The sequence below is a fragment of the Ochotona curzoniae genome, unplaced genomic scaffold, assembly GCF_017591425.1.
Source record: "Ochotona curzoniae isolate NIBS_2020 unplaced genomic scaffold, NIBS_Ocur_1.0 contig_1, whole genome shotgun sequence".
NCBI lineage: Eukaryota > Metazoa > Chordata > Mammalia > Lagomorpha > Ochotonidae > Ochotona > Ochotona curzoniae.
Genome location: NW_024464918.1, coordinates 1,645,229 through 1,669,399, shown reverse-complemented (window position 1 = coordinate 1,669,399; position 24,171 = coordinate 1,645,229). Strand labels below are relative to the sequence as shown.

The following is a 24,171-nucleotide window of genomic DNA, read 5'->3' as shown; positions in this document are numbered from 1 at the left end:
AGTTTAACGTGGAAATTTCTAGAGTCAGAAACCTACAGCACACTGCCTGGAGTTGAACAAAGGACAGATTGAGAGAGGTCATGCCCTTGCCCAGGTCACTTTGGGTATGTGGTGACATGCAGTGCATTGGGGCTGAGGTCCAGGTGGTAGGTTGTACTCCAGCCACAAACTGTGAGGCACACAAACCATCAGGCCTTTCCATCCCTGCAGTGCTGGTCTTTGGATCCTAGAGAGCAAGCTCCTAGGGGTGGGGAGCCACAGTCAGCTGTGCCTGTCCAGCCTGGGTCTGTTGGACAAACACCAGGAACGAGTGACTATTTGCTGATAGTAAAAGTGAGCATGACTGTGCCACAGCAGTGGCAGCTGTCACAGGCAGGACAAGTGATTCTAGGAAGACACTTGAGGTCAAGGAGGTTCTGCTGGCCTGAGCTTCCTGAGTGATTCAGGCCAATCTTGAGGTTCCTGGTGGCCTCGTTCACCGCTTGGGCCATCTGCTCACTGTGGTTGTAGCTTCCACTTGCTTTTACATCACAAGGGTGACCTTAAAAGATGTCTTAATTTATTTTCTGTTGTTGTTACAAAAATACCTAAAACGAGGAATCATTCATAATTACATATTATGATTGCATAATTTCAAAAAGTATCATGGTAGGGCATGGCGCAATGGCTCAGTTGGCTAACCTTCCCTTTGCAAGCGCTGGGATCTCATATGGGCATTGGTTTGTGTCCTGGGGGCTCTACTTCCTGATCCAGCTCCCTGCTTGTTGCCCAGGGGGCAGTAGAAGATGGCTCAAAGCCTACACTCACATGGGGAACCTGGAAGAAACTCCTAGCTTTGGATTGACTCAGCTCTAGCCAGTGTGACCATTTGGGAAGTGAACAAACAGATGGATATCTTTCCCTATGGCTCTCCTCTCTGTAAATGTGCCTTCCCAATAAAAATAAATATATTTTAAAATAAAAAATTATCTTTCCATTTTTCCCCAGATACAGGAAGAAAAAAAATGAAAACCATTGTCTCATCCACTTTTGCCCATACCTCAGTCTTCCCCACCCTAATAAGTGGTCCGCCCATATAGGTACACACCCTTCTCAACTTTGTAAACATCACCAAAAATAAAATTCAAAAAAAAAATTTATTGTGGGCCCAGTGGCGTGGCCTAGCGGCTGAAGTCCTCTCCTTGAACACGCTGGGATCCCATATGGGTGCCGGTTCTAATCCCGACGGCTCCACTTCCCATCCAGCTTCCTGATTGTGGCCTGGGAAAGCAGTTGAGGACGACCCAAAGCCTTGGGACCCTGCATCCGTGTGGGAGACCCAGAAGAAGCTCCTGGCTCCTGGCTTCGGATCGGCATAGCATTGGCCGTTGCGCTCACTTGGGGAGTGAGTCATCGGACAGAAGATCTTCCTCTCTGTCTCTCCTGCTCTCTATATCTGACTTTGTAATGAAAATAAATAGATCTTTAGAAAAAAAGAAATTATTGTGGTAACAACAGTTTTCTTTTATTCACCTCTATAGATAGTTTTAGTGAACAATGTGTATAGTTTTGAAAAATTGATTTCTGGGTCTGGCACAGTAACCTAGTGCCTAAAATCCTCGTCTTGCATGTGTCAGGATCCCATTTGGGCACCAGATTGTATCCTGGTGGCTCCACTTCCCATCCAGCTCCCTGCTTGTGGCCTAGGAGAGCGGTCAAGGGCAAAAAAGCCTTGGGACCCTGCTCCCCTGTGGGAGACCCAGAAGAAGCTCCTGGTTTCAGATTGGCTCAGCTCCGGCCATTGTGGCCACTTGGGGAATGAACCAGATGGAAGAACTTTCTCTCTCTATCTCCTTCTCTCTTTAAATCTGACTTTCCAGGCCTGGCATGATGGCCTAGTGGCTTAAGTCCCCGCCTTGAAAGTGCCAGGATCCCAGATGGGCACCAGTTCTAATCCCAGCAGCCCTACTTTCCATCCAGCTCCCTGCTTATGGCCTGGGAAAACAGTGAAGAACGGCCCAGAGCCTTGAGACCCTGCACCCATGGGGGAGACCTAGAGGAAGTTCCTGACTCCTGGCTTCGGATTGGCAACACCAAATCATCAGATGGAAGATCATGTCTGTCTCTCCTCCTCTCTGTATATCTGACTTTGCAATACAAATAAATAAATCTTTAAAAATTTGATTTATTTTCCTATCCTAAGTTTATTACCTGTCAATTATAATTTAAACATATATGCAGACTTGCCATTTGGAAGTTAATATAAAGCTAGCTATACTTTCACAAAACACATTAATGGAACTGGCTACTTGAATTGAATCATTTTGCAAATTGATACATAATTTTTTTTTTAAGATTTATTTTTATTATTTTTTTGATTGGAAAGGCGGATATACAGAGAGGAGAGACAGAGAAGAAGATCTTCCGTCCGATGATTCACTCCCCAAGTGAGCGCAACGGGCCGATACTATGCCGATCCGAAGCCAGGAGCCTCCTCCGGGTCTCCCACGCGGGTGCAGGTTCCCAAAGCTTTGGGCTGTCCTCGACTGCTTTCCCAGGCCACAGGCAGGGAGCTGGAAGGGAAGCGGGGCTGCCGGGATTAGAACCGGCGCCCATATGGGATCCCGGGCGTGCAAGGTGAGGACCTTTAACCACTTGCGCCACCACGCCGGGCCCTACATAATTTTTTAAAGATTTATTTTCAGTCCTGGGGCCCACCTTCAGGGTGGGGTTCCCGCAGAGTTTGGGTCACCTGGCTTGGGTCTTTGGGCCCACCTGCGAGGTGGGTGCTGGGCTCATGAGCCCCAGGACTGGGGGATTCGGTGAGGCTTGTGAGGGACTAGGGGATTCAGTGAGGCCTGGCCCAGGTCTTTGGGCTCACCTGCGAGAACATTTATTTGTTTTTTTTTTTTAAGATTTACTTATTTTTATTGGAAAGTCAGATATACAGAGAGCAGGAGAGACAGAAAGGAAGATCTTCTGTCCGATGATTCACTCCCCCAAATGGCCAGAACAGCCAGAGCTGTGCCAATCCAAATCCAGGAACCAGGAGCTTCTTCTGGGTCTCCCACGTGGGTGCAGGGTTCCAAGGCTTTGGGCCGTCCTCGATGGCCACAAGCAGGAGCTTGGATGGGAAGCGGGGCCACTGGGATTAGAACCGGTGCCCATATTTGGCCTCTACAGGAGTGTGTTGCTCCAGATCTTCCCAGGACCAAAAAAATATGGCTTTGGTATCAACTAAGTCTAGGTTCCTAAGTCCTGCCCACACCCTATAACACTACCACAACCACTCCTCCCTATCCACTATCCCCATTTCCTTACCTGCGTTGACCTGGTGTCCTGCCTCTCCGAAGAGGCGCTTCTGAATGCACCCCCTATGGCAGTGAACGTGTGTGAGACACGGGTGGGGGGGAGTAATATTTTTTTTATGTCAGCTTGGATGAGTCAGGAGTGGCCCAGATACTTGGTCAATCATTCTTCTATATGTGTCTATAAGGTTGTTTTGAATGAGATTAATATGGAAGTTGGTGGATGTTGAATAAAGTAGATTATGCTCCTTAATGTGAGTGGCTTCATTCAAGCAGTTAAGAGCCCGGATGCAGCAAAAACACCCTGAGCAGAAATATGTACAGCAGACAATGATTAGCCTTCGTTGGCAGCGTCAGCTCTGTCTGCCTTCACCGGGAAACTGCAGCTTTGGCTATCCTGGGGATCTAGCCTTCTGGTTCACCCTGCAGACTTCAGCTTTCACAGCAATCATTACTGCATGAGTAAAAAAAAAAAAAAAAAACTCTTTTTGTACTTGTCTATGTGCACATCTTATTAGCACTGTGTCCTTGGACCTTGGAGAACCCTGGTGAACATAGGCACTTCTCACTTGACTCCACCCTGGCTGAAGGATGAGAGAAATGCTGAGGTGAGAATTGAGGGGACTGAGCTGCCCTCACTGTACCGGTGGCCTCTTCTCAGATCATTCTGAATCCTTTACCTCCCTTGCTGGAGGGCCCCAGAGCCATTATAGTAAGGTAGGTGGCAGTTCCTTCTTTTCTGACTAACCGCATTGCATAGAATCCCTTCTGTTTTTCTCCTTTAGCAAAAACTTTCAAGCATGTTGCACAATGAATAGAGTAATGTGGTAACCTCTGATACCCAGCTGCAACAATGAGCAAATATGGCCAGTCTCTTTCCTTTGTTCCCTTCCACACTCCCAGTGGAGGCTTTTGGGGCAATTATCAGGCATTCTTTTATTTTTTCCTATTTCAGTATATATTTATATTTAAAAAGTTTAATGGGGCCCATGTGGTAGCATAACCAGCTAATTCTCAACCTGTGGCACTGGCATCCCTTATGAGTTCCAGTTGGAGGCCTAGTTCCTTGACTTCCCATCCAGCTCCCTGCTTGTGGCCTGGGAAAGAATGCAGTGGAGGATGGCCTAAGACCTTGGGGCCCTATACCCACACAGGAGACCCAGAGGAACCCCTAGGCTCCTGGCTTCAGCTCTGGCTATAGTGGCCATTTGAAAAGTGAACCAGCAGATGGAAGGGTCTCCCTCTATGTCTCTCCTCATTCTGTAACTGCCTTTCAAATAAAATAAATAAATATCTTTTAAAAATATTTATTTATTTAAATGAGAGGAAAAAAATAAATAAGTCTCTAAAAGAAGAAATATTTCTGTCACCATCTTCTTAAAGCCAGTTAGTATCTAATTATTTTATCTTAGATAAATTATACTTACTGTGTTTGTGTATAAATGTATATTTGTGTATGAGAGTTGAAAAAACAGCATTGAAAAGAAAAGCCCTAAGCTACACTTCCTTGCAACCCTGGAGCTAGAGGATATACTGGGATCAGCAATTGTCAACCCCAGTGCCACCGCTAGAACTGGTCTTGGGTCAGTTGCTTTTCTGGCAGTAGGAATTTGCCTGTAATGGAAATATTACATGAAAGAACCAGCACAGAATGGAAGCCTTAGGATCTGACTTCTTTCACTTATCATGCCCACCGTTCCCGGGGTCCTGTTCCCGTCGGACTGATTGCTCCCGGCCGAGCCCGTCCGTCGCAATCATTACTTTGTGACATACAGAAAGTCCAATTTATTATTTTTTTCTTTTGTTGCTCAAACTTAGGGTGCCATATTTAAGAATCCATTGCCAAATCAGAGTCACCAATACTAACCTCTACATTTTCTTTCGAGATCCTGATCATTTTGATTCTTCTATTTTAAGTTAGTAACTCATTTGAGTTAGTGAAAAACACTTTTAAAATTTTCTATTTATTTAAAAGGAGGGAGAGAGATCTTCCATCCAGTGGCTTACCACCTCAAATGCCTGCAACAGTGGATGCTGCACTAGGCCAATGCCAGAGGCCCCAAATTCAACCTGTATCTTCAATGTGGGTGCCAAGGATTTGACTACTTCAGGCGTCACCTGCTGTTTGCTAGGGTGTGTGTTAGCAGGAACCTGGAATCAGGAGCAGAGCTGGAATCCAAATCCAGGCCCTCTGATGTGGCCTGTGGTCACCAGAAGTGTCGTCTAGACTGCTGTGCCTGATGCCTGCCTCTGAATAAATGCTTGTGTATGAACTGAAGATCCCAGATCATGCGTGGCCTGTGAATGCCCAGGTGATCCTAAGCCATTGGTTGAAAAGACTAGTGTCTCTATTGCTTGTCAAGATCAGCTTTCCATAAATCCAGGTTTATTTCTGAATTCTGACCTCCATTCTATCAGGTCTCTATGTTTATGCTTATGTTACTGTCACACTGTCTTGCTAACCATTGTTTCACAATGCATTTTGAAATCAGGATGTATGAGTCTCCAAGTTCTGTTCTTCTTTCCTGAGGTTATTTGCGTGTTTTGTGTCTGTAGAAAGTTGTCATTTTATACAAAGAAATCAACTTAGATTCCTATAAGAATTTCAAGGTAGATCCTGTCATGGAAGCGTAGTGGCTAAAGTCCTCACCTTGCATGGGTCAAGATCCCATATGGAAGCCAGTGCATATGGGAGCTGTTGTACTTCCCTTCCAGCTCCCTGTGGTCACCAGGAGTGCCTGTGACCTAGATAAGCAGTCAAGGACTGCCCAAAGCCCTGGGACCTTGCACCCAAGTAGGAGGCCCAGAAGAAGCTCCTGGCTACACATATTGGCAAACCAGGGTAGGGAGCGGGCCTGGTGGGGGTTATTGCGGGTCACTCCAACTAGGCTGCAGCTCCCACTGGTTTATGCGAGGGCTGAGTATGTGCTTGGCAGAACCAGGCTGGACTGCAACACCCATTGGTATATATAAGTGGAGCATACATACATACATGTAAGTGGGGCAGCTGGAACACAAATCAGCGCCCACATGAGATTTGGGCACCTGGATGTGGAAGATTAGCCAGTTGAGTCAATGCCTCATGCCGAGTCTCCTTTTGCTTTTTTTTTTTTTTTTAAGATTTATTTATTTCTGGGCTTAGCACGGTGGTCTATCAGCTAAAGTCCTTTTCAATATAAATAAATATTTTAACAACAAAAAAAAAAGAACAAGAACTTGAGTTATTGTAGAAGGAAGGAATTAGTATTTGTGTTTAGTCCCAGATGACAACAGTAACAGAATAAAAGAGGAAGCTACAAGGAAACTGATTTGGGCTCAGAAGAAAGTCCTATGACCACAATATCCTACACTTTCAGCATAAAATCTTTAACATTACACCAAACAGTTGGCCACAAAGAATAATGTGGAAGTGAACCCCTTGCTTCTGTCAACCCATCTGCCTCTCCTTGCCTCACTTCCTTCTTTCTGTGGGATACATTTCTGCCTTGCTTTATCGGTTCAGTTTACTTCACCTTTGGGCTTTGCTTGGAATATCCTGAGCCCCAACACTGGCCGTGGGAGTCAAGATGCTAAGATCTCTATTTGATTCCATAAGTATCTATATCTGTCTTTGCATCAGTATCACACAATTTTGATTATGCAATTTCTTTTCCAAATTTTAATTTATTTTTATTGGAAAGGAAAATTTTTACAGAGAGGACAGACAGAGAGAAAGATCTTCCATCTGCTGGTTCACTCCCCAAATGGCCACAGTATCCAGAGCTCAGCTGATTTGGAGCCAGGAGCTTCTTCCAGGTCTCCCGCAGGTGCAGGGTCCCAAGTTGCTGAGCCATCCTCCACCGCTTTCTGAGGCCACAAGCAGGGAGCTTGATTGAAAGTAGAATAGCTAGGACATGAACTGGAGCCCTTATAGGATCATGGCATTTGAAGAGGGAGGATTGGCCAGTTGAACTATCATGCCAGACCCAGATTATGCATTTTATAGTATGTTTTGAAATCTGGAAGCATGAGTTCACCAGCCTTTTTTGATTTAATTTTTTCAAGAATGTCTGTATACTCCTTGCCTTTCACATTCATTTTCTGCAAGGACAGTAGTAAAATGTGCAGATTGGCACTGGTCCACACTCTCAGTAGCAGCCCTCTAAGGCCCATGTGATCTAGCTCTGCTGTCTCTCTCGCCTTTTCTCTACCTTTGGCTGTTCTTTCACAGCCGTACTGTCTCCATTACTGTGTCCTATCACATCCCAGAGATCTCAAGATCTTTGCATTTTCTGTGACTGCTGCCTGAAATGCTTTGCCCTATGTAACCCCAACCTCTCCTTCCTGATTTACCCAGGTCTCTGTTTATGTTTCCCTTAGCAGAGAGGCCTTCCCTGACAGTCCTTTATGACTCACTGGGTCATTCATTTTCACAGCACTTGTCACATTCATTTAAGTCATTCCCAGTCAGCTCAGGCTGTGTGACAGTTTTTTTCTTATTGCTTTGGAGGCTAGAAACCCCTGACCAGGCCCAACATGGTGGTCTAGCGGCTAAAGTCCTCCCCTTGAATGCACCGGGATCCCATATGGATGCCGGTTCTAATCCCAGCAGCCCCACTTCCCATCCAGCTCCCTGCTTGTGGCCTGGGAAAGCAGTCGAGGACGACCCAAAGCCTTGGGACCCTGCACTCGTGTGGGAGACCTGGAGGAGGTTCCTGGCTCCTGGCTTCGGATTGGCATAGCATCGGCCATTGTGGCCACATGGGGAATGAATCATCGGATGGAAGATCGTCTCTGTCTCTCCTCCTCTCTGTATATCTGACTTTGTAATAAAAAATAAATAAATCTTAAAAAAAAAAAACAAGCCCATGATCAAGGTGCCAGTTCAATTGGTTTCTGGTTCCTCTTCCAGGCCTGTATGTGACCCCCTTCTTGTATCCTTATGTGGTCTTGTGTGATGGGGGGGAGGATAGGAAAATGATATGTGTGAGGTGGGTTTTCTGACTTCTTTTACAATGATACTAATTCTGTTGGATCAAAGCCTTACCTTCCTTTCCCTTATTTTTCCTTTTTAAAGATAATTGTTTTATAATTTTATTTTAACTTTAAAGGCAGGGTTACACACACACACACACACACACACATACACAGAATCTTCCATATACTGGTTCACTCCTCAGTGGCTGCCATGGCCAAAGCGGGACTTGGCTGAAGCCGGAAGCTTCTAAGTCTTCCAGAGGGGTGAAGGAGCCCAAGGGCTTGAACTATCTTCTGCTGCTTTTCCATAGCAAGGAGCTGGATCAGAAGGGAAGCAGCTTTCTCTCTGTCTCTCCTCCTCTCTGTATATCTGACTTTGTAATAAAAATAAATAAATCTTAAAAAAAAAAAAAAAGAAGGGAAGCAGCTAGAACACAAAGCACTGTCAGTGTGTGAAGCTGGTGCTGCCGGTAGAAACAGCCTACTCCATTGGCACTCACACATGTACACACACACACAGACACACACTTTTTCTTTTCTTTGAGCAGAAAGAGTGAGTTTCCATTGGTTTCTTTACTTTGCAAATGCCAACAACAATGAATGCTGAATGAAGATCAGAAGAACCATGAGCCTGGAACACAACCCAGGTTTTCTATGTGGATGAGTGGGGACCCAAGCTGGACCTATCACTGTGGCCTCCCTGGGTCTGCATTGGCAGGAAGCTGGAGTCAAGAGCCAGAGCTAGAAATTTAGGCAATCCAGTATAGGATGCATTTTAACCTGCATCATGACTGCTGGAGCAAACACCAGCCCAGGTACCTTCATGACTTCTTTGAATATAAATCTGTTCCTCAGAAGCCATATCTCCAAACACTACTGCACTGGGGGTTGAGACTTAAACATAGGAATATTTGGGGACACAAACATTCAGTCCAGTTTTAACATCTACCATCCAGTTTTTACCAAAGCTCCACACAACAGAAGTGTCTGCATTATTCCTGCTCCATTCCCAGAGTTCAGCATAGCGCCTGACACAGACTAGGCACTGGAGTGCATGGAGGTTTGCAGCTGCTGCCTAACTGGTTAGTGTCTATGTCTGGATGTCTGCTTTCAGGCTTAGTTCTTCTTAGTGCTACCTCCCTTGTAGAGTTCATTCCTTCCTGTCATTGAATCATGAGTATCCTTCACATCTCTTTCTTTTTCTGTGGCTGGATTGAGAACTAGTTGAGGACACACACGTTTCTGACTAATCTCAGTAAACCAGGCTGTAACACAGGGGCCCTGGCAGAACAGAAGTTCTGAAGCTGATCAAGTGTGGTCAGAACTATTCAAAGGTGAGAAGCATTGATGTGACACTGGAAGTCTCTCAACCGGCTAGTTGAAGGCCTGCTGGGGACACTCCGGTGGGAGCCTAACTAATATTGTGGTCCTCTGGTGACCTCTAACTTTCCCATCACTGTTGTCATTCCCAGTTGCTACTTGTGTGGCTACTGATGCAGGCCAGAGGCAGGCAAGACCACTGAGCTTCTGTGCCTTCCCTCTGGTCCTGTTTTAAGCAGGTAGATGGTGCTCTGATGTATCTGCCTCTTCTTTGTAATGAAGAAGGATTCAGAAGAGAGGGCACCTCTGGAATGTCTGGTATTCCGAGAATCAGTGTTACTGTGTACTGTGTGTGAGTGGGAGAGAGAGAGAGAGGAAGCTAGGGCACACATCCTGTTCATGCTAAAGTTGTTGGAGATGTTGTCCTAATTTCAAGTTAGAAAGTCAAGCCTGAAAGTGTGAGCCCACAGATGTACTAAGTGCCAGGATCTGTTAGGTGACAGGGTACAATTTTTTTAAAAAGCTTTATTATTATTTTTTTTTTGAAAGTCAGAGTTACAGAGAGAAGAGACAAAGGGAAAGATCTTCATTTGCTGATTCACTCCCCAAGCAGCTATACCAGCCAAAGCTGAGCCAATCTGAAGCCAGGAGCCAAGAGTTTCTTCTAGGTTTCCTACACACAGGTCCAGGATCCTGAGACTTTGGGCCATCCTCTACCTCTGCTGCTTTCCCAGGCCACAGGAAAGGAGTGGTTCCCCCTTTATCATCATCCACATCTATTAGACACAGCCCCCTCAGAGCAAGTCTCTGTGAAAGGAAGGAAGGAGGGAAGGAAGGAAGGAAGGAAGGAAGGAAGACCACACTGCCTGGGTGGGCTGAAGTCTTATTTCAGACCCTCTGCCTACTGCCAAGATGAGCTGGAATCCTATTTTGGAACTCCCAGTATGCTGCCCATTTTGCAGTAAAAATGTTTTCTTCCTTGACCAGTAATGTGTGATCTTCTTTGGAACTAATATCAAGAGAATGAAGATCTCAGGGTATATGAAGCTAAGCCTCCCCCTGTGGTGCTGGCAGGCCATTTTCAAACCAGCTCCCTGCCAAAGGCCTGGGAAGGCAGCAGAGGATGACCCGAGGCCTTGGGCCCTTGCACCCACATGGATGACCCAGAGGAAGTTCCTAGATCCTGGCTTCAGACCAGACCCAGTTCTGGGTGTTGCAGCCATTTGTGGAGTAGACCAACAGATGGAAGATCTCTCTGTCTCTCCTTCTCTCTGTAAATCTGCCTTTCAAATAAAAATAAATAGTTAACAATTAAAAAAAAAAGAAGAAGAAATAAAGAACAGATGATCTCTTCAGGATCCTGTATTGGCATGCACCTGGAAAAGAAGCTGGGACTCAAACCAGGCATTCCAGATGTGCAATGTGGACCTGGCCTGAGCCTTTGGGCTCCTGCCACCTGTGTGAGAGATTTGTATTGAGTTCTGAGCTACTGACTTCCACCCAGCTTGGTCCCAACTGGTATGGGCACTTTGGGAGTGAAGCAGCAGGTAATAGATTGAGTTCCCTCTCTGTTTCTCTGCCTTTCAAGTAAAATATGTTGAAAAGGAATGAAAGATCCTGGCGTGGTAACCTAGTAGCTAAAGTCCCTGCTTTACACACCCAGGGTCCCATAGGAGTCCCAGTTGAGTTTGTATGCCGGCAGCCCTGCTTCCCATCCAGCTCCTTGCTTGTGGCCTAGGAAAGCAGTTGAAGATGGTTCAAAGCCTTAGGACCCTGCATCGGTGTGGGAGATCCAGAAGAAGCTCCTGGCTCCTGGTTCCTGGATTCAGCTCAGCTCAGCTCTGGCCTTTGCAGCAACTTAGGGAGTGAATCAGCGGATGGAAGACCTTCCTCTCTGTGTCTCCTCCTCTCTGTATATCTGCCTTTCCAATAAAAATAAATAAATAAATCTTTAAAAAGACTAAAAAAATAAAAAAAAAAGAAAAGGAAAAGGAAAGTAATGAAAGGTCTGGGCTCAGAGACTGAATGTGACATCTGTTTCCTGTGCCCACAATTCCCATTTTGTGGGCATTAACAACATGAGTCTGTGCCTGTGTGTGCAGATGGGCTTATCCCTTCCAGAGAAGCACTCTGATGAGCATGTGCAGGATGGGAGACACTCCTGCTCGGCTTTCCTGGGGTTTAGGGGGAAGGGAAAGGGAGGTGGAGGAAGAAAGCAATCCGCGGTGGGTTTTCTCGCCTTTGGAAGGGTTTTACTGGCTCCTGAACAGTGCATAGAATAACGTTGTATGTGCCCCAGATATACTTACCATTCAAGTATCATTTTTTAAAGATTAATTTTTATTTGACAAGCAGATTTTACAGAGAGGAGAGATGCAGAGGTCTTCTATCTGCTAATTGACTCCCCAGATGGTTGCATCAATCAGAGTTGAGCTGATCCAAAGCTGGGAGCCAGGACCTTCTTCTGGGTCTCCCATGTAGGTACATGGGTCCAAGGACTCAGGCCATCCCCCTGCTGCTTTCCCAGGCCTTATGCAGGGGGATGGGTCAGAACTCTAGCAGCTGAGACAAACCAGCGACCATATGGAATGCTGGTGCCACAAGGCTGAGGATTAGCTTGCTGTACCACCATGCCAGTCCCCCAAACATAATTTTCTCAGGTGCCAGTGTCCCTCTGGGAATACCTTGACCACAAAGCATGTAACCCTAACCTGGGGACATGTCCCTGTCCCTCTCTCTGCCCCTGCACTTCTTTTTCTTTCTTTTTTTGAAACCAGTTGGGGTTTCCAGCAAGTTAGGGTTATTTCTCAATTGGTACCTTCTCCAGCATGTAACAAACAACAGTACAGATGTGTTGAGTGAACAACACGGACCCATTGTTTAAGATTTTAATAAAGTGGGGCACAAGGTCGTTTGGTTCACAAATCCCAAAGGCCCTACCCATGCTGCTCCTCAGAAACCAAAGCAGTAAGAACTCGTCATTAGGCAAAACCCCGTACTCCTTGGAGCAGTGCCACGGTCCCTGACACCCCCATGGTCAGGGGCAAATGCACACATACTGGCAAAGCACCGGAGCCTGTCAAGTCCTCTTGTTTGGCAGCTCCAGGGACCTGGAAGGGATTTCCATCCAGTAATATGGTATCCACCTTGGGCAGCTCATCCGGCTGCGGGGCCCTATCCAGCTTATTGCATCTGAGGTCCAGCAGGCTGAGTTTGGCCGGCAGCCCCTTAGGCACCTGCTCCAGTCCAGTGAAGGACAGATTGAGGGAGTTTAGCACACTGGGCCAGAGGCACCCAGAAACGTCAGTGCGCAGCGAATTGTGGCTGAGGTCGAGGTGGTGCGGCTGCACCCCAGCCTTAGCCAGTGCAGCACACACACCCTGGGGCGTCTTCATCCCGGCATTCCGCAGCGACAGCTGCTGCAGGGCCGGGAACTTGTGGGGACAGAGAGCTGCCACCAGCCCACCCTCGTTCAGGCCAGGATTGTCAGACAGGTCCAAGGCAGTGAGGGAGGAGAAGGTGCGGACCTGTTCGCAGGAAAAGGCTAGAGTGTGTGCCTGAGTAATGCTCAGTTGTTTGAGGCCCGGCTTGAGCCACTGCTGCAGTTCGGAGAGCCAGACGCCCCCTGTGGGCCACGACACGTTGTGAAGTTCCAAAGTGGAAAGCGCAGGTCCGGTGGCTTCCTGAGGCTGCGGCGGAGGGGGCATGGGACCTGTCACTTCTATGTCCTGGAGCTTCAGTTCCTTGAGGCGGGAGTACCCCAGCATACGCAGGACACCCAGCAGTATCACGGCTGGAATCCGCGCCGCGCCCACTGTGAGCCGCCGCAGGCGCAGAGCTTTTATCAAGTCGGCGTGCTGCCGCGGGTCTGCATTGAGGTCTACGCGCCCCAGAAACTGCTCCAAGCTGCGCCCGCCGCCCCACATCTCCACCTCCACAGCGGACATGCACTGGAAGGCGCTGGACCAGTCTGGCTGCGGATCCGAGAAGTTGCAGACGCAGCGGATATCTTCATCGTCCACTTGGCAGGGCTCTGGCTCGGTCACAGAGGCATCCAGCAGCGGCAGGAGCAGCAGCAAAAACAAGCAGGGCGCACACTCCTGGGACAGAGAGCAGAGATCAGGGAGACCCCGAATGGCGCCCGGGTTCGCAAATGGGACCCCACCCAAACCATCCTACTTACCATGATCAATAAATCCTGAGGCCCTCTGTGGCCCAAGTCTCTGAGGAGGCCTGTAGCACTCTCCTGCCCCACTGCTACCCTCTGGTTACCAATCTCCACGCACTAATCTGCTCCAGTTGTTTGGCAGCCACCAGTTTACATAATCCTAGAATGTCACCCTGTTCCCTCTCTCTGTGAACCCTGGTCAGTTCCCCATGCCTCTCCCACCCCCACTTCCCTTCTGGGAAGTGCCGCAATGAAGAATATTGGCAGGGAGAGGCAGTGCCCTGCTGACCCAGGGACTGACTGCTGGCGGAGCCCTAATGACTCAGGTGCCCCACGCATGTCTGGCAAGTGAGGAGAACGGGCAGTCCCCAGTGCCTTAGGCCGGGATGTTGGCTCCTTGCTGCCTTTGTCTCAACCCCTCTGCAGTGAAGTTTTCTTTTTCTTTTTTCTTTTTTTTTTTTAAGATTTATTTATTTTTATTGGAAAGGTGGATATACAGAGAGGAGGAAAAATAGAGAGGAAGATCTTCCCTGATGGTTCACTCCCAAAGTGATCACAACGGCCGGTGCTGTGCTGATCCAAAGCCAGGAGACAAGAACTTCTTCCAGGTCTCCCACACGGGGGCAGGGTCTGAAGGCTCTGGGCCATCCTCGACTGCTTTCCCAGGCCACAAGCAGGGAGCTGATAGGAAGTGGAGCTGCTGGGATTAGAACCAGCACCCATATGGGATCCCAGTGTGTGCAAGGCAAGGACTTTAACCACTACATTATCACCCAGGGGCTGGCTTGCTTGCTTGCTTGCTTGCTTACTTTCTTTCTTTCTTTCTTTCTTTCTTTCTTTCTTTCTTTCTTTCTTCCTTCCTTCCTTCCTTTCTATTTTATGACACAGTTTAATAGGAACTGGGGTTTCTCCTCCCCCCTCCCCTCCCCACTGTTCTTCTCTCCAGTCTTACAATGGGTGCCTTTTGTGAATATTCACAAGTCCATCATGCTCCCAACGATGTAGGAGATTATCAGATTATCAGCCATTTCGTTGTGAGTCCTTCCATTTTTCCTCTTCCTGGTTATTGTGAATGTTCTGCTCCCAAATCCAAGCTCCCTGGATGTTTTGTGATATAGACCATGAATTTCATCCAGGGATTCCAACGGGGTAGGAATTTAGTTCAAGAGAAGGAAATGAGCCAGAAAACCAGCTACCTTTGTGTTTTTGTTTATGTGTTCATTTGTTTAAATAACTTTCTGGGGCCCAGCACAGTTGCCTAGTGGCTAAAGTCCTCTCCTTGAACGTTCCAGGATCCCAGCACAGCTGCTCCACTTCCCATCCAGCTCCCTGCTTGCGGCCTGGGAAAGCAATCGAGGACAGCCTAAAGCCTTGGGACCCTGCACCTGTGTGGGAGACCTGGAAGAAGTTTCTGGCTCCTGGCTTTGGATCAGCGCAGTACCGTTCTTTGCGGTCTCTTGGGGAGTGAAATATCAGACAGAAGATCTTCCTGTCTGAAAACGAATGCCTTGCCCTGAGTGATTTCCTAAACCCTCATAGCAATTCTGTACTCTGACTCCTGTTGTTGCACATTTACACAGATAGAATGTCTTCCAACTTTTTATCAGTGTGTGTCATGAGGACACTGCAGCCCACTTCCTCTCTTTTTTTTTTCTTGAGATTTACTTATTTATTTGAAAGGCAGTATGACAAAGAGGGAGACACTGATATGCTCTCCCACTCTTTTGTTCCACAAATGGCTACAACAGCCAGATCCGGGTCAGGCTGAAGCCAGGAGCCAGAAACTCCATTTGGTCTCTCACAAAGGCAGCAGAAATCCAAGCATGTGGACCATCAGCCATTTTCTTCCCAGGTGCATTAGCAAAGAGCTGGAGTAGATTCAGAGTAGTTGTAACTCAAACCAGTGCTGCAATATTCGATGCCAGCATTGCAGACAGCAGTTTAACCCACGGTGTTAGTATTTTTTAACTTCCTAAATGGCTTTATTTTTTTAGATTTATTTATTTTCATTACAAAGTCAGATATACAGAGAGGAGGAGAGAGAGAGGAAGATCTTCTGTCCGATGATTCACTCCCCAAGTGAGCACAACGGCCAGTGCTGTGCCGATCCAGAGCCAGGAGCCAGGAACATCCTCCAGGTCTCCCACGCAGGTGCAGGATCCCAAAGCATTGGGCTGTCCTCGACTGCTTTCCCAGGCCACTGATTGGGAGCTGGATGGGAAGTGTAGCCACTGGGATTAGAACCAGTGCCCATATGGGATCCCAGCATGTTCAAGGAGAGGACTTTAGCCACTAGGCCATGCTGCCAGGCCCTATTTTTTATTTGTTTTTTAAAAAAAAATATTTATTTTTATTGGAAGGGGGAAAAGAAGTTTTCCCAGAGGGTGGGGATGAGGGATTCATATTAACAGCAGTCCTTACAGGAATACATCCCTGAACTTCTTAAATTCTACATGATACTTAAATTCTACATGATATGTATATTCTACTTCCCCTTTATTTATTTTGTTTGTTTTTCTACTTCCCCTTTAATTGGAGAGTAGCTGTCTGCCTCCAAGCCAAACCAGGAAGCCACAGTACACACTGCCCCCTTGTGGTGCTGTAGTGCATACAGTAGTATCCCAAGCTATAATCTGAGCTATAATCTCTTAATTCTGCCTTTCAAAAATTCTTAAAAGGAAAACATAAACATTCGTGTTTTTTTCTTTAAGGGATTTGCTTATTTGTACTGAAAAGGCAGATTTATGGAGAGAAAGAGTTCCATCAGCTGGTTCACTCCCCAAATTGCTGCAAAGGCTGGAGCTGAGTATTTGAAGCCAGAAGGAAAGAGCTTCTGGATCTCAAAAACTTGGGTGGTCTTCCACTGCTTCCCCAAGCCACAGGCAGGAAGCTGTATAGGATACAGAACAGCTGGGACACGTACTGGCACCATATGGGCTCTTGGCACTTGGAGGTGGAAGATAGCCCGTTGAGCCATTGCACTGCCCCAAAATATAGTCTTAAATGCTGCCCCTATGGTTTTGGAGTTATAAAGTGTGTATGAGAGCAAACTATCAAACATCCACATTGTAAGTTAATGATAGATGCATAGATACGAAGGGATATTAAAGAGGACACAGTGAGGGGCTCAGTGCAGAGCCAGCACTGGTTCTGATCCCATTTGCTCCATTTCCAATCCAGCTTGCTACTAATGCTGGGAAAACAGCAGAAGACGGCCCAAGTACTGAATCCCTAGCTATCCATGTGGGAGACCTTGTGGACTTTGGGGCTCTTGGCTGCAGCCTGGCCCTGGCAGGGTTGGCACTGTTTGAAGAGTGAGCCAGCAGGTGAAAGATCTCTTTCTCTGTCTCCCTCTGTCTTTCAAATAAAAATTAAAGAAGTAAATGCTACACTACATTCTCCTGCTAGGGACACTGGTCCAGTACTTCTGAGTAGGGCGCTGGAGTTGAAGACCTGAGGAAGGTGTAGGGGAAGATTGCTGGCAGAGGACAAAGGTAGGGCTCCAGGCAGGGGGACAGCCTGGTCCCAGGAGAGGAAATGAGCAGGCTGTGTTTATACAGCAAGAGAAGATTAGGAAAGAGGTGGGTAAGGGGAGGTGCCCTCACTGTGGGGAGGGAGGTAAGAAGGGATTAGTAGGTCACATATGGCTCACTTGGCTACAAATTTAATTTCGTTAAAGATTTTTTTTTCAGGTTGGGAGGCAGATTTACAGAGAGAAAGAGATCTTCCGTGCACTGGTTCACTGCCCAAACAGATGCAATGGCTGGAGCTGAGGCAATCCAAAAGCAAAAGCCTTTTCTAGGTCTCCCCTGTGGGTGCAGGATCCCAAGGACTTGGGGCATTCTCTGCTGCTCTCTTAGGTCATAAACAGAGAGCTGGATTGGAAGTGGAGCAGCCAGGACACGATCAGTGCCCATATGGGATGGTCTGTTGAGCCACAGCGCAAGTCCCAATGTTTGTTTGTTTTTAAGATTTATTTGTTTTTATTGGAAAAGCAGATTTACAGAAAGATCCTCCATCTGCTGGTTCAGTCCACCAAATGGTCAGGAGCTTCTTCTGGGCTTCCACATGGGTGCAGGGTCCCAAGGCTTTGGGTTATGCTCCACTGCTTTCCGGTGTCCAAATGGGATGCCAGTGCATGCAGGTGGAGTATTAGCTAGTTGAGCGATCACACCGGCCCCACAACGGAAACGTGGGTTTTGGGAGTAGTGGGACTCAACATTTGGTGAAATAATTATTTTATCTTACAAATAATGTGAGCTCACTTTTATTATTATTTTGAAAGGCATTTGCTAGTACAGTCTCCCTCCCTCATCCTTCAAGGTCTCACCCCCACTGAGGAATTTCGACTACGGGTTGTCCCTAATATGCCCACGGTGCCACTTCCTGATGGTGGCAGCATGTTACTGGCGTCTGCTCACGCGCCAACCCACCACCGTCCAAGACTTCCCAAGGCTGACTGCGAAAAGCTGGGCGAGGGGAGGGGGCAGTCTCTAGTTATGCGGAGCACTAAAGTAATGATATTTTTTCTTCCCTTTTTCTCATCCATGATAAGGGGATGATGGCAGTGGTGATTTCAGGTGCTTCCGCTGCGCTCGGGCGCTCGAGCCGCTTGACTGCCGAAATGTGATCGCGGCTTTAGCCAGAGCTCGGGTCGTTTTGGATGTGGGTGCAGAGCGTGCTCGGGGTGGGGAAGTTGTGTCTGCCGAGCGGATGGGTGTCACCGTCGACCGGCGGCGGCCGAGGTCGGGGATGAGTTACTTCCTTCTCAGAACCCGGAAGGAGAGGACGCAGAGTTGGAGCCGTCGGGGGTTCGCTTCCCGGGCGTCTTCCGGTTCTGGCCGGGTCTCGCCCGGACTCCAGCCTTAGTCCCACCCCCGCCTCGCCCCGCCCCTCTTTCCTCGCTCGGCTCTGCGGCTGCGCAGTTTCTGCCATTTCCCCAGACACCCGGGGGGTCGGGTCCTCGGAGTTTTTTGGTTGCTATCCCGCAGCTTTGCCATGTGGAAACGACGGCAGGGTCGTTTCAGACCGGTGGTCTGCGGGGTGGAGGAGTTACGCTGCCGCCGGCGGGAGCGGGAGGCAGGTGCGGGCGGGCGAGGGAGCACGGGGGATGTGGCGGTCGGAGATGGGCTGAGGAGAGTCCCGGCGGCGAGGCGCGGGCTCTGGGGCTGGGGCGTCTGGGACTTGGACTGAGCGCCTGCCACGCTCAGTCGGCTCCTTTGGCGCCAGAGCTGCGGAAGGCGCGGAGGGAACAGCAGCTGATCAGCAAGAGGCTGCTGAGAGACGACGTGCCGGAGGAAGCCGGAGAGGGCTGTGCGGCCGCCGCCCTCGGGGAAGCCGAGGTGAGGGCGCCGGGCGGGGCAGCGGGCCGGCCACGCCCCCTGCGCTGGACGCCCGCCGCTCCACGAGGTCGGTCCTAACCCAGAACGCGGCGATCCAGGACAGAACACGTTCCTCATGACCACATCAGTTCATCAAGTCCTAGCTATTATTACTTCTTAAAGAGCTGTAATATCTTCATGCGACTTGCCCATCGCAGCTGCCACCGTTGTCTCTTCCCTGGGTACCACCGCAGCCCCATAAGGGTCACCTCGCATTTGTATTTGCACCTGCCATGTGTCTTAGAAAACCACTAGAAACCAGATTCCTGGGTGTGCCCTGGGGAGCTCAGCATGGCCTAACCAATGCCCACCTCCAAACATACCAGTTAATTGTGCCAGTCCCTTTCAGTTTTGGGGCCCCCAAACTACCTATTTTCTGCCTCGGGGCCTTCCCATTGGCTACATGTAAAGTGGGTCCCTCTTGGTATTCGTGTTTGTTTCTTCCAGAATATTATCATTTTGCCCAGTTTATTATCAGTTCTCTGGCTAGATTTTGCGTGGACAAGAATCTAGATTCTTGTCATCATTGGATAGACAGCTCCCAGGAGCTGTCCAGATTCAGTGTTTATGGAATGAGTCAGCGAGAAGGCTTCTTCACTCAGTGAGCTCTGGCTATGCCTTGTGCTTGTGTTGCCTGCATGTTCTGTGTAGTTTACAAGGCAGTCCCCCTAGCTTGCTTTACGCCAGGCCACTGCTGGGGATGGAGGTACACAAAGATGGAAAGATGCCCCGTGAAGGAGAGAGTTGTAATAATGAACAGCAACATGAGGCTCTAGGGAAGCCCCCCAGCCTGCCAGGGAAGGCAGAATTCATTTCCCACAGTAAGTGAGGAGCAGAAATCCAAGGGGAGTGGGAACCTGGAGAAGGTGTGTCAGGCATGTGCAGGAGCTTGGGCGTGTTAGCTGGTAGCGAGCATGTTGGGATCCGTTGAGGGGCAGACTTGCCAAGTTGAGAGGTAGGAAGGTTTGCTTTGCAATAACCCAATAGGAAGGCAGGGTAGATACTGTTATTCCTGTTTTTCAGATGAGAAACCTGAGGTTCCAGCCCCTGGTAGAGGAAGTGACAGGGCTGGTATTAGATCCCAGTTCTGACTTCCCTGACCGCCCCACCATCTGTTGATTACTTATTGGCTATATCAGTGTCAAGGACACAGGCTCTGGGAAGGATGTGACAGTGGAGGGCCCACTGGTGAAGTGGGCAGAGAGGGACTCAGGGCTTGAATTGTCTTCTCCCTGCCCTGGGCTGCAGGTGCAGCGGTTCCTGTGGCTAGCCCAGCGTGGGACAGAGGAAAAGGAGAGAGAGGAAGCACTCGCCAGCCTTCGACGAGGCTTACAGCACCAGGAGACACAGCAAACCTTCATTCGGTCTGTGCCGGTGTGGGGAGGGGATGGCTGGGGACTCAGAGGGACTGGGCAATGAGGAGGGTTTGGCGTGCGGGCTGAGCAGGGCTCTGCTGCTCACTCACGTAGGCTGGAGGGCAGCATGCGAACCCTAGTCGGCCTCCTGACCAGCAATCGGGCCCTGCTGCAGCTGGAGGCAGCCCGGTGCCTGCATGAGCTTTCACATTCTGAGCAGTCCACGGTGGCCGAGGCTTGCCTACCCGCCACTTCCTACCTCCTCACCTACCTCTCTGGTCACAGTTCAGACTTCATAGTAAGCTGTGTCCCTCCCCACTATGCTCTTGGCTTTAGATTAAAAAAAAAAATTGGGGGTTTTGGGTCCAGTTTAAGATGAGAAGGGGGTGGCAGGAGGGCTGGGTGAGAAGAAAACCTGTTCTTCCTATGTGTGTGTGTTCTTCCTATGGCCACACATGTAGCCATCCTTTCCTCACCCTCCAAGACAGGGCTGCCCTGTCCTCCCTGACTGTCCTCCCAGGGAGAGGAAGTGGGCCCAGTCCAGAGCTCATTCCCTGTCATCAGGAGCTGTGTCTGTATACACTGGGTAACCTGATCGTGGACAGTGAGGCTGTGAGAAGGCAGCTCCTGCCGCAGGGCATTATTCCTGCCTTGGCTACCTGCATGCAGGTGAGTGCAGGGCCTCCTTCCTTTCGCCCTTCCCTCCTGCCCACCTGCCCGCTTACTTGGCTTAGGGAGCTGGAGCTTTGGGAGACCTGGTGGTCCCAGGTCAGATCCCTATCTTCTCCGCTTCCAGTCCCCACACGTGGCTGTGCTGGAAGCCCTTGGATATGCCTTGTCGCAGCTCCTCCAGGCTAAGGAAGCTCCAGAGAAGATCATCCCGTAAGTAATAGGTCTCCTGATCTGTAGAGCCCAAGCGACCCACTCAGTAGTTTTTGGATGCCCAGCAAAGTCTCATTTCCAAAGCCATAGCACATTTCAGTTCCATGGGTCTGGCCAAGCACGGGCTTTGGATACTCTCCGTTTGGGATTTTCGTGGGTCCTACTTACAGCTCTGCTTCTGCCGCCAGCTCTGTCCTGGGCTCCACTCTCCCCCAGCACATACTGCAGTTGTTGCAACCTGGTCCAAAGCTGAACCTTGGGGTTGCTGTGGAGTTTGCCTGGTGTCTTCACTACCTTGTCTGCAGGTAACACAGGGGCAGCCAGGGGAATGCTAACACCTCTCCTAGGGCTCCCTTCTGTGACACCTCAGTCTTTGACCTTCAGTTTCAGAACTTTGCTCTAGTGAGTTTTCTAATCTCTGGTCCTTTTTGCCTAGAAGACCCAGAGATGTTTCTGTTTCCCAGTTTAAATGGGAGACTGATTGGCTAGTGACTGCTTCTTCCCTTCACCCAGCCAGGTCAACAATGCTTTGCTGATCGCTCATGGGGCTCTGACTACTCTGGCACTGCTGCTTTTGGAGTTGGCTGCGGCCGTCCAGGGAACGGAGGATGCAGGACTAGAGCTGGTGAGAAGCACAGGGTGGGTTCTGACAGGTGTTTCTTTGCTCTTTGCCTTTCCTTCCTTACTCGACACCTGACCCCCAACTCACTTGTCTCTGCAGCTGGCATGCCCTGTGCTTCGGTGTCTGAGCAACCTGCTGACCGAAGTGACAGAGGAGGCTGCGGGAGAGCACCTGCAGCTCAGGGATGAGCGGGTTGTGGTAGCCTTATTTGTCCTCCTGCAGTTCTTCTTCCAGAAGCAGCCCAGTCTGCTGCCAGAGGGCCTCTGGTTCCTCAACAACCTTACTGGTACACACTCTGACCTGCCTGGCCCGGCCCCCTGGATACAACCTCTGCTGAGTGGGGAGGCGTAGGGGCTCAGGTTCAGTTTTGGGGGTTTTATACTGACATGTTCTCCTTCCAGCCCATAGTCCTAGTGTCTGCACCTCTTTGCTCTCTCTGGATCTGATCGAGCCGCTTTTGCAACTGTTGTCAGTATCTAATGTGGTGAGCGTCCTGGTATGTATGGAGTGCAAGACTTGGTGGCCAGAGTATAGACAGGGAGGGCAGTCTCTTTCAAATAAATAAATAAAAAAGTCTTTAAGAAGTAAATAAGGAGCTGGTGCTGTGGTACAGTGGGTAAAATTCCTGCTAGTGTCCCATATGGTGCCAGTTTTTATCCTGGCTGCATCATTTCCCCTTCAACTCCTTGCTAGTGGCCTGTAAAAAGCAACAGAAGATGGCCCAGTGCTTGGACCTCTGCCATGTACTTGGGAGTCTGAGATGAAGCTACTGACTTGGCACTATTGCAGCTAGTTGTGGAGTGAACCAGTGAGTGGAAGAGCTTTCTGCAGCTTTTTCAAATACAAAAAACAAATGTTTATTTCCGGGCAAAAACTTCAAACATTTATGCAGATTTCTAAAAAACAATTATTTATTTTTATTGGAAGTCGTATTTAGAGAGGAGAGACAAAGATCCCTGTCCGCTGGTTCTCTCCTCAAATGGCTGCAATGGCTGGAGCTGAGCCAATCAGAAGCCAGGAGCTTCTGCTGGGTCTGCCCTATGGGTATAGGGTCAAAGAATGCAGCTACTGCTTTCTGCTTTCCCAGGCTACAAGCAGGGAACTGGAGGGGAAGTGGAGAAGCTGGGATGTGATGTGGCACCCGTATGGAATCCTGGTGCAAATAAGGCGAGGATTTAGCTGCTAGGCTACCACACTTGCCCCTGTGCAGGCTTTTGATAATTTCTTACATGCATAGCTCAGATGGGATGCAGACATTGCAAGTAGTAGCTTAATGCACTATGCTGCAACATCAAATTATTTTAATTCCATTTTCCACACTTTTTGAAGCACCCTGATGTATATTAGCTGTTGTTACATTTCTGGCTTTCATTGTGGGGACTCTTGCAGGTGCTCACAGTTCTGTGCAATGTTGCAGAGAAGGGTCCTGCTTACAGCCAGCGGCTGTGGCCAGGGCCCCTGCTCCACTCTGTGCTGAATGTCCTGACCTTCTCTGACACTGAAGTCGTCGGTCAGAGTTTGGAATTGCTGCACCTGCTATTCTTGTATCAGCCAAAGGTAGAGGCTTCTGGCCACAGTATTTTGTTCCCTTGCTCTGAAGCCACAGGTCTTACCCTGGTCCCCTTCCATGCCAGCCCTAACTAGTTGTTTCTCTGGTCTGGCTAGTCCTTCTGGCCTCCAGGCCAGCTCCTTCAGAACCTGTGGACATGCCCTTTCAGGAAGTCGGCTAGTCTGTGAAACCCTGCGACTAAGTGCTGAGTCCCTGTCCTCCCTGCCCGCAGGCCACTGAAGCCTTTGTGCAGCTTGCCGGGCTGCAGGCTCTGGAAAGGCACCAGGAGGAGGCCCATCTGCGGGACCGGGTCCTGGCGCTCCAGCAAGCAGCTCTGCACAGGTGACCCAGCTTCCCAGTGTCACTCACTCCTCTCCAGCCCACCAACTTCTCTGTCCTCATCCTCTGCCAGGAGAATTGGAGCCTTTGTGTGTTTGAGATGACAACAGGGTTTTTACACCATCTGTTCCCACAACGAACCTAAGCTGGAACTGGAGTCTGGCTCATTGATTCGGGATGATCAGAGGGAGGGAGGGTGTTGTGGCTTTATTTATTCTTTTTCTTTCTTTTCTTTTTTTCTTTGGTTCAGCAGCTGATGGTTTTTGATGAGAAACAATAAAGCTTTATTTTTATATTATACTGCTTTGCCTG

General features: G+C 49.0%; 2 protein-coding genes across 5 annotated transcripts; one reads left to right on the top strand and one right to left on the bottom strand.

The window, feature by feature from the left end:
• Positions 1-12,437: 12,437 nt before the first annotated feature.
• CD14 (CD14 molecule) lies at positions 12,438-13,921 on the bottom strand. Its single transcript, XM_040972480.1, has 2 exons — positions 13,747-13,921; positions 12,438-13,663 (listed from the first exon to the last, which is right to left on the bottom strand). Exons 1-2 carry the CDS (start codon positions 13,747-13,749, stop codon positions 12,545-12,547), a joined length of 1,122 nt encoding a protein of 373 aa, XP_040828414.1. The 5' UTR covers positions 13,750-13,921; the 3' UTR covers positions 12,438-12,544.
• Positions 13,922-14,786: 865 nt separating this feature from the next.
• TMCO6 (transmembrane and coiled-coil domains 6) lies at positions 14,787-24,157 on the top strand. 4 transcript variants are annotated; one of them, XM_040972068.1, is made up of 13 exons: positions 14,787-14,793; positions 18,723-18,814; positions 18,961-19,073; positions 20,361-20,476; positions 20,582-20,765; positions 21,032-21,136; positions 21,264-21,349; positions 21,520-21,654; positions 21,863-21,974; positions 22,071-22,257; positions 22,373-22,467; positions 23,361-23,528; positions 23,753-24,157. In XM_040972068.1, the coding sequence occupies exons 2-13, from the start codon at positions 18,730-18,732 to the stop codon at positions 23,864-23,866; spliced, it is 1,500 nt and encodes a 499-aa protein (XP_040828002.1). In that variant the 5' UTR covers positions 14,787-14,793; positions 18,723-18,729; the 3' UTR covers positions 23,867-24,157. The 4 variants fall into 4 exon arrangements, with proteins under 4 accessions (XP_040828002.1, XP_040828076.1, XP_040828178.1 ...); XM_040972142.1 differs by lacking the exon at positions 14,787-14,793 and having other exon boundaries at positions 18,660-18,814; positions 21,538-21,654; XM_040972244.1 differs by lacking the exons at positions 14,787-14,793; positions 18,723-18,814; positions 20,582-20,765 and having other exon boundaries at positions 18,868-19,073; positions 21,538-21,654.
• Positions 24,158-24,171: the final 14 nt, after the last annotated feature.

Excerpts from the sequence above, each read along its gene's own strand:
- TMCO6 (XM_040972068.1), top strand. The coding sequence starts at position 18,730 with ATGTGGAAACGACGGCAGGGTCGTTTCAGACCGGTGGTCTGCGGGGTG. Across the intron at positions 20,477-20,581 it reads ACACAGCAAACCTTCATTCG|GCTGGAGGGCAGCATGCGAA; the intron begins GTCTGTGCCGGT and ends TCACTCACGTAG. Across the intron at positions 23,529-23,752 it reads TATTCTTGTATCAGCCAAAG|GCCACTGAAGCCTTTGTGCA; the intron begins GTAGAGGCTTCT and ends CCCTGCCCGCAG.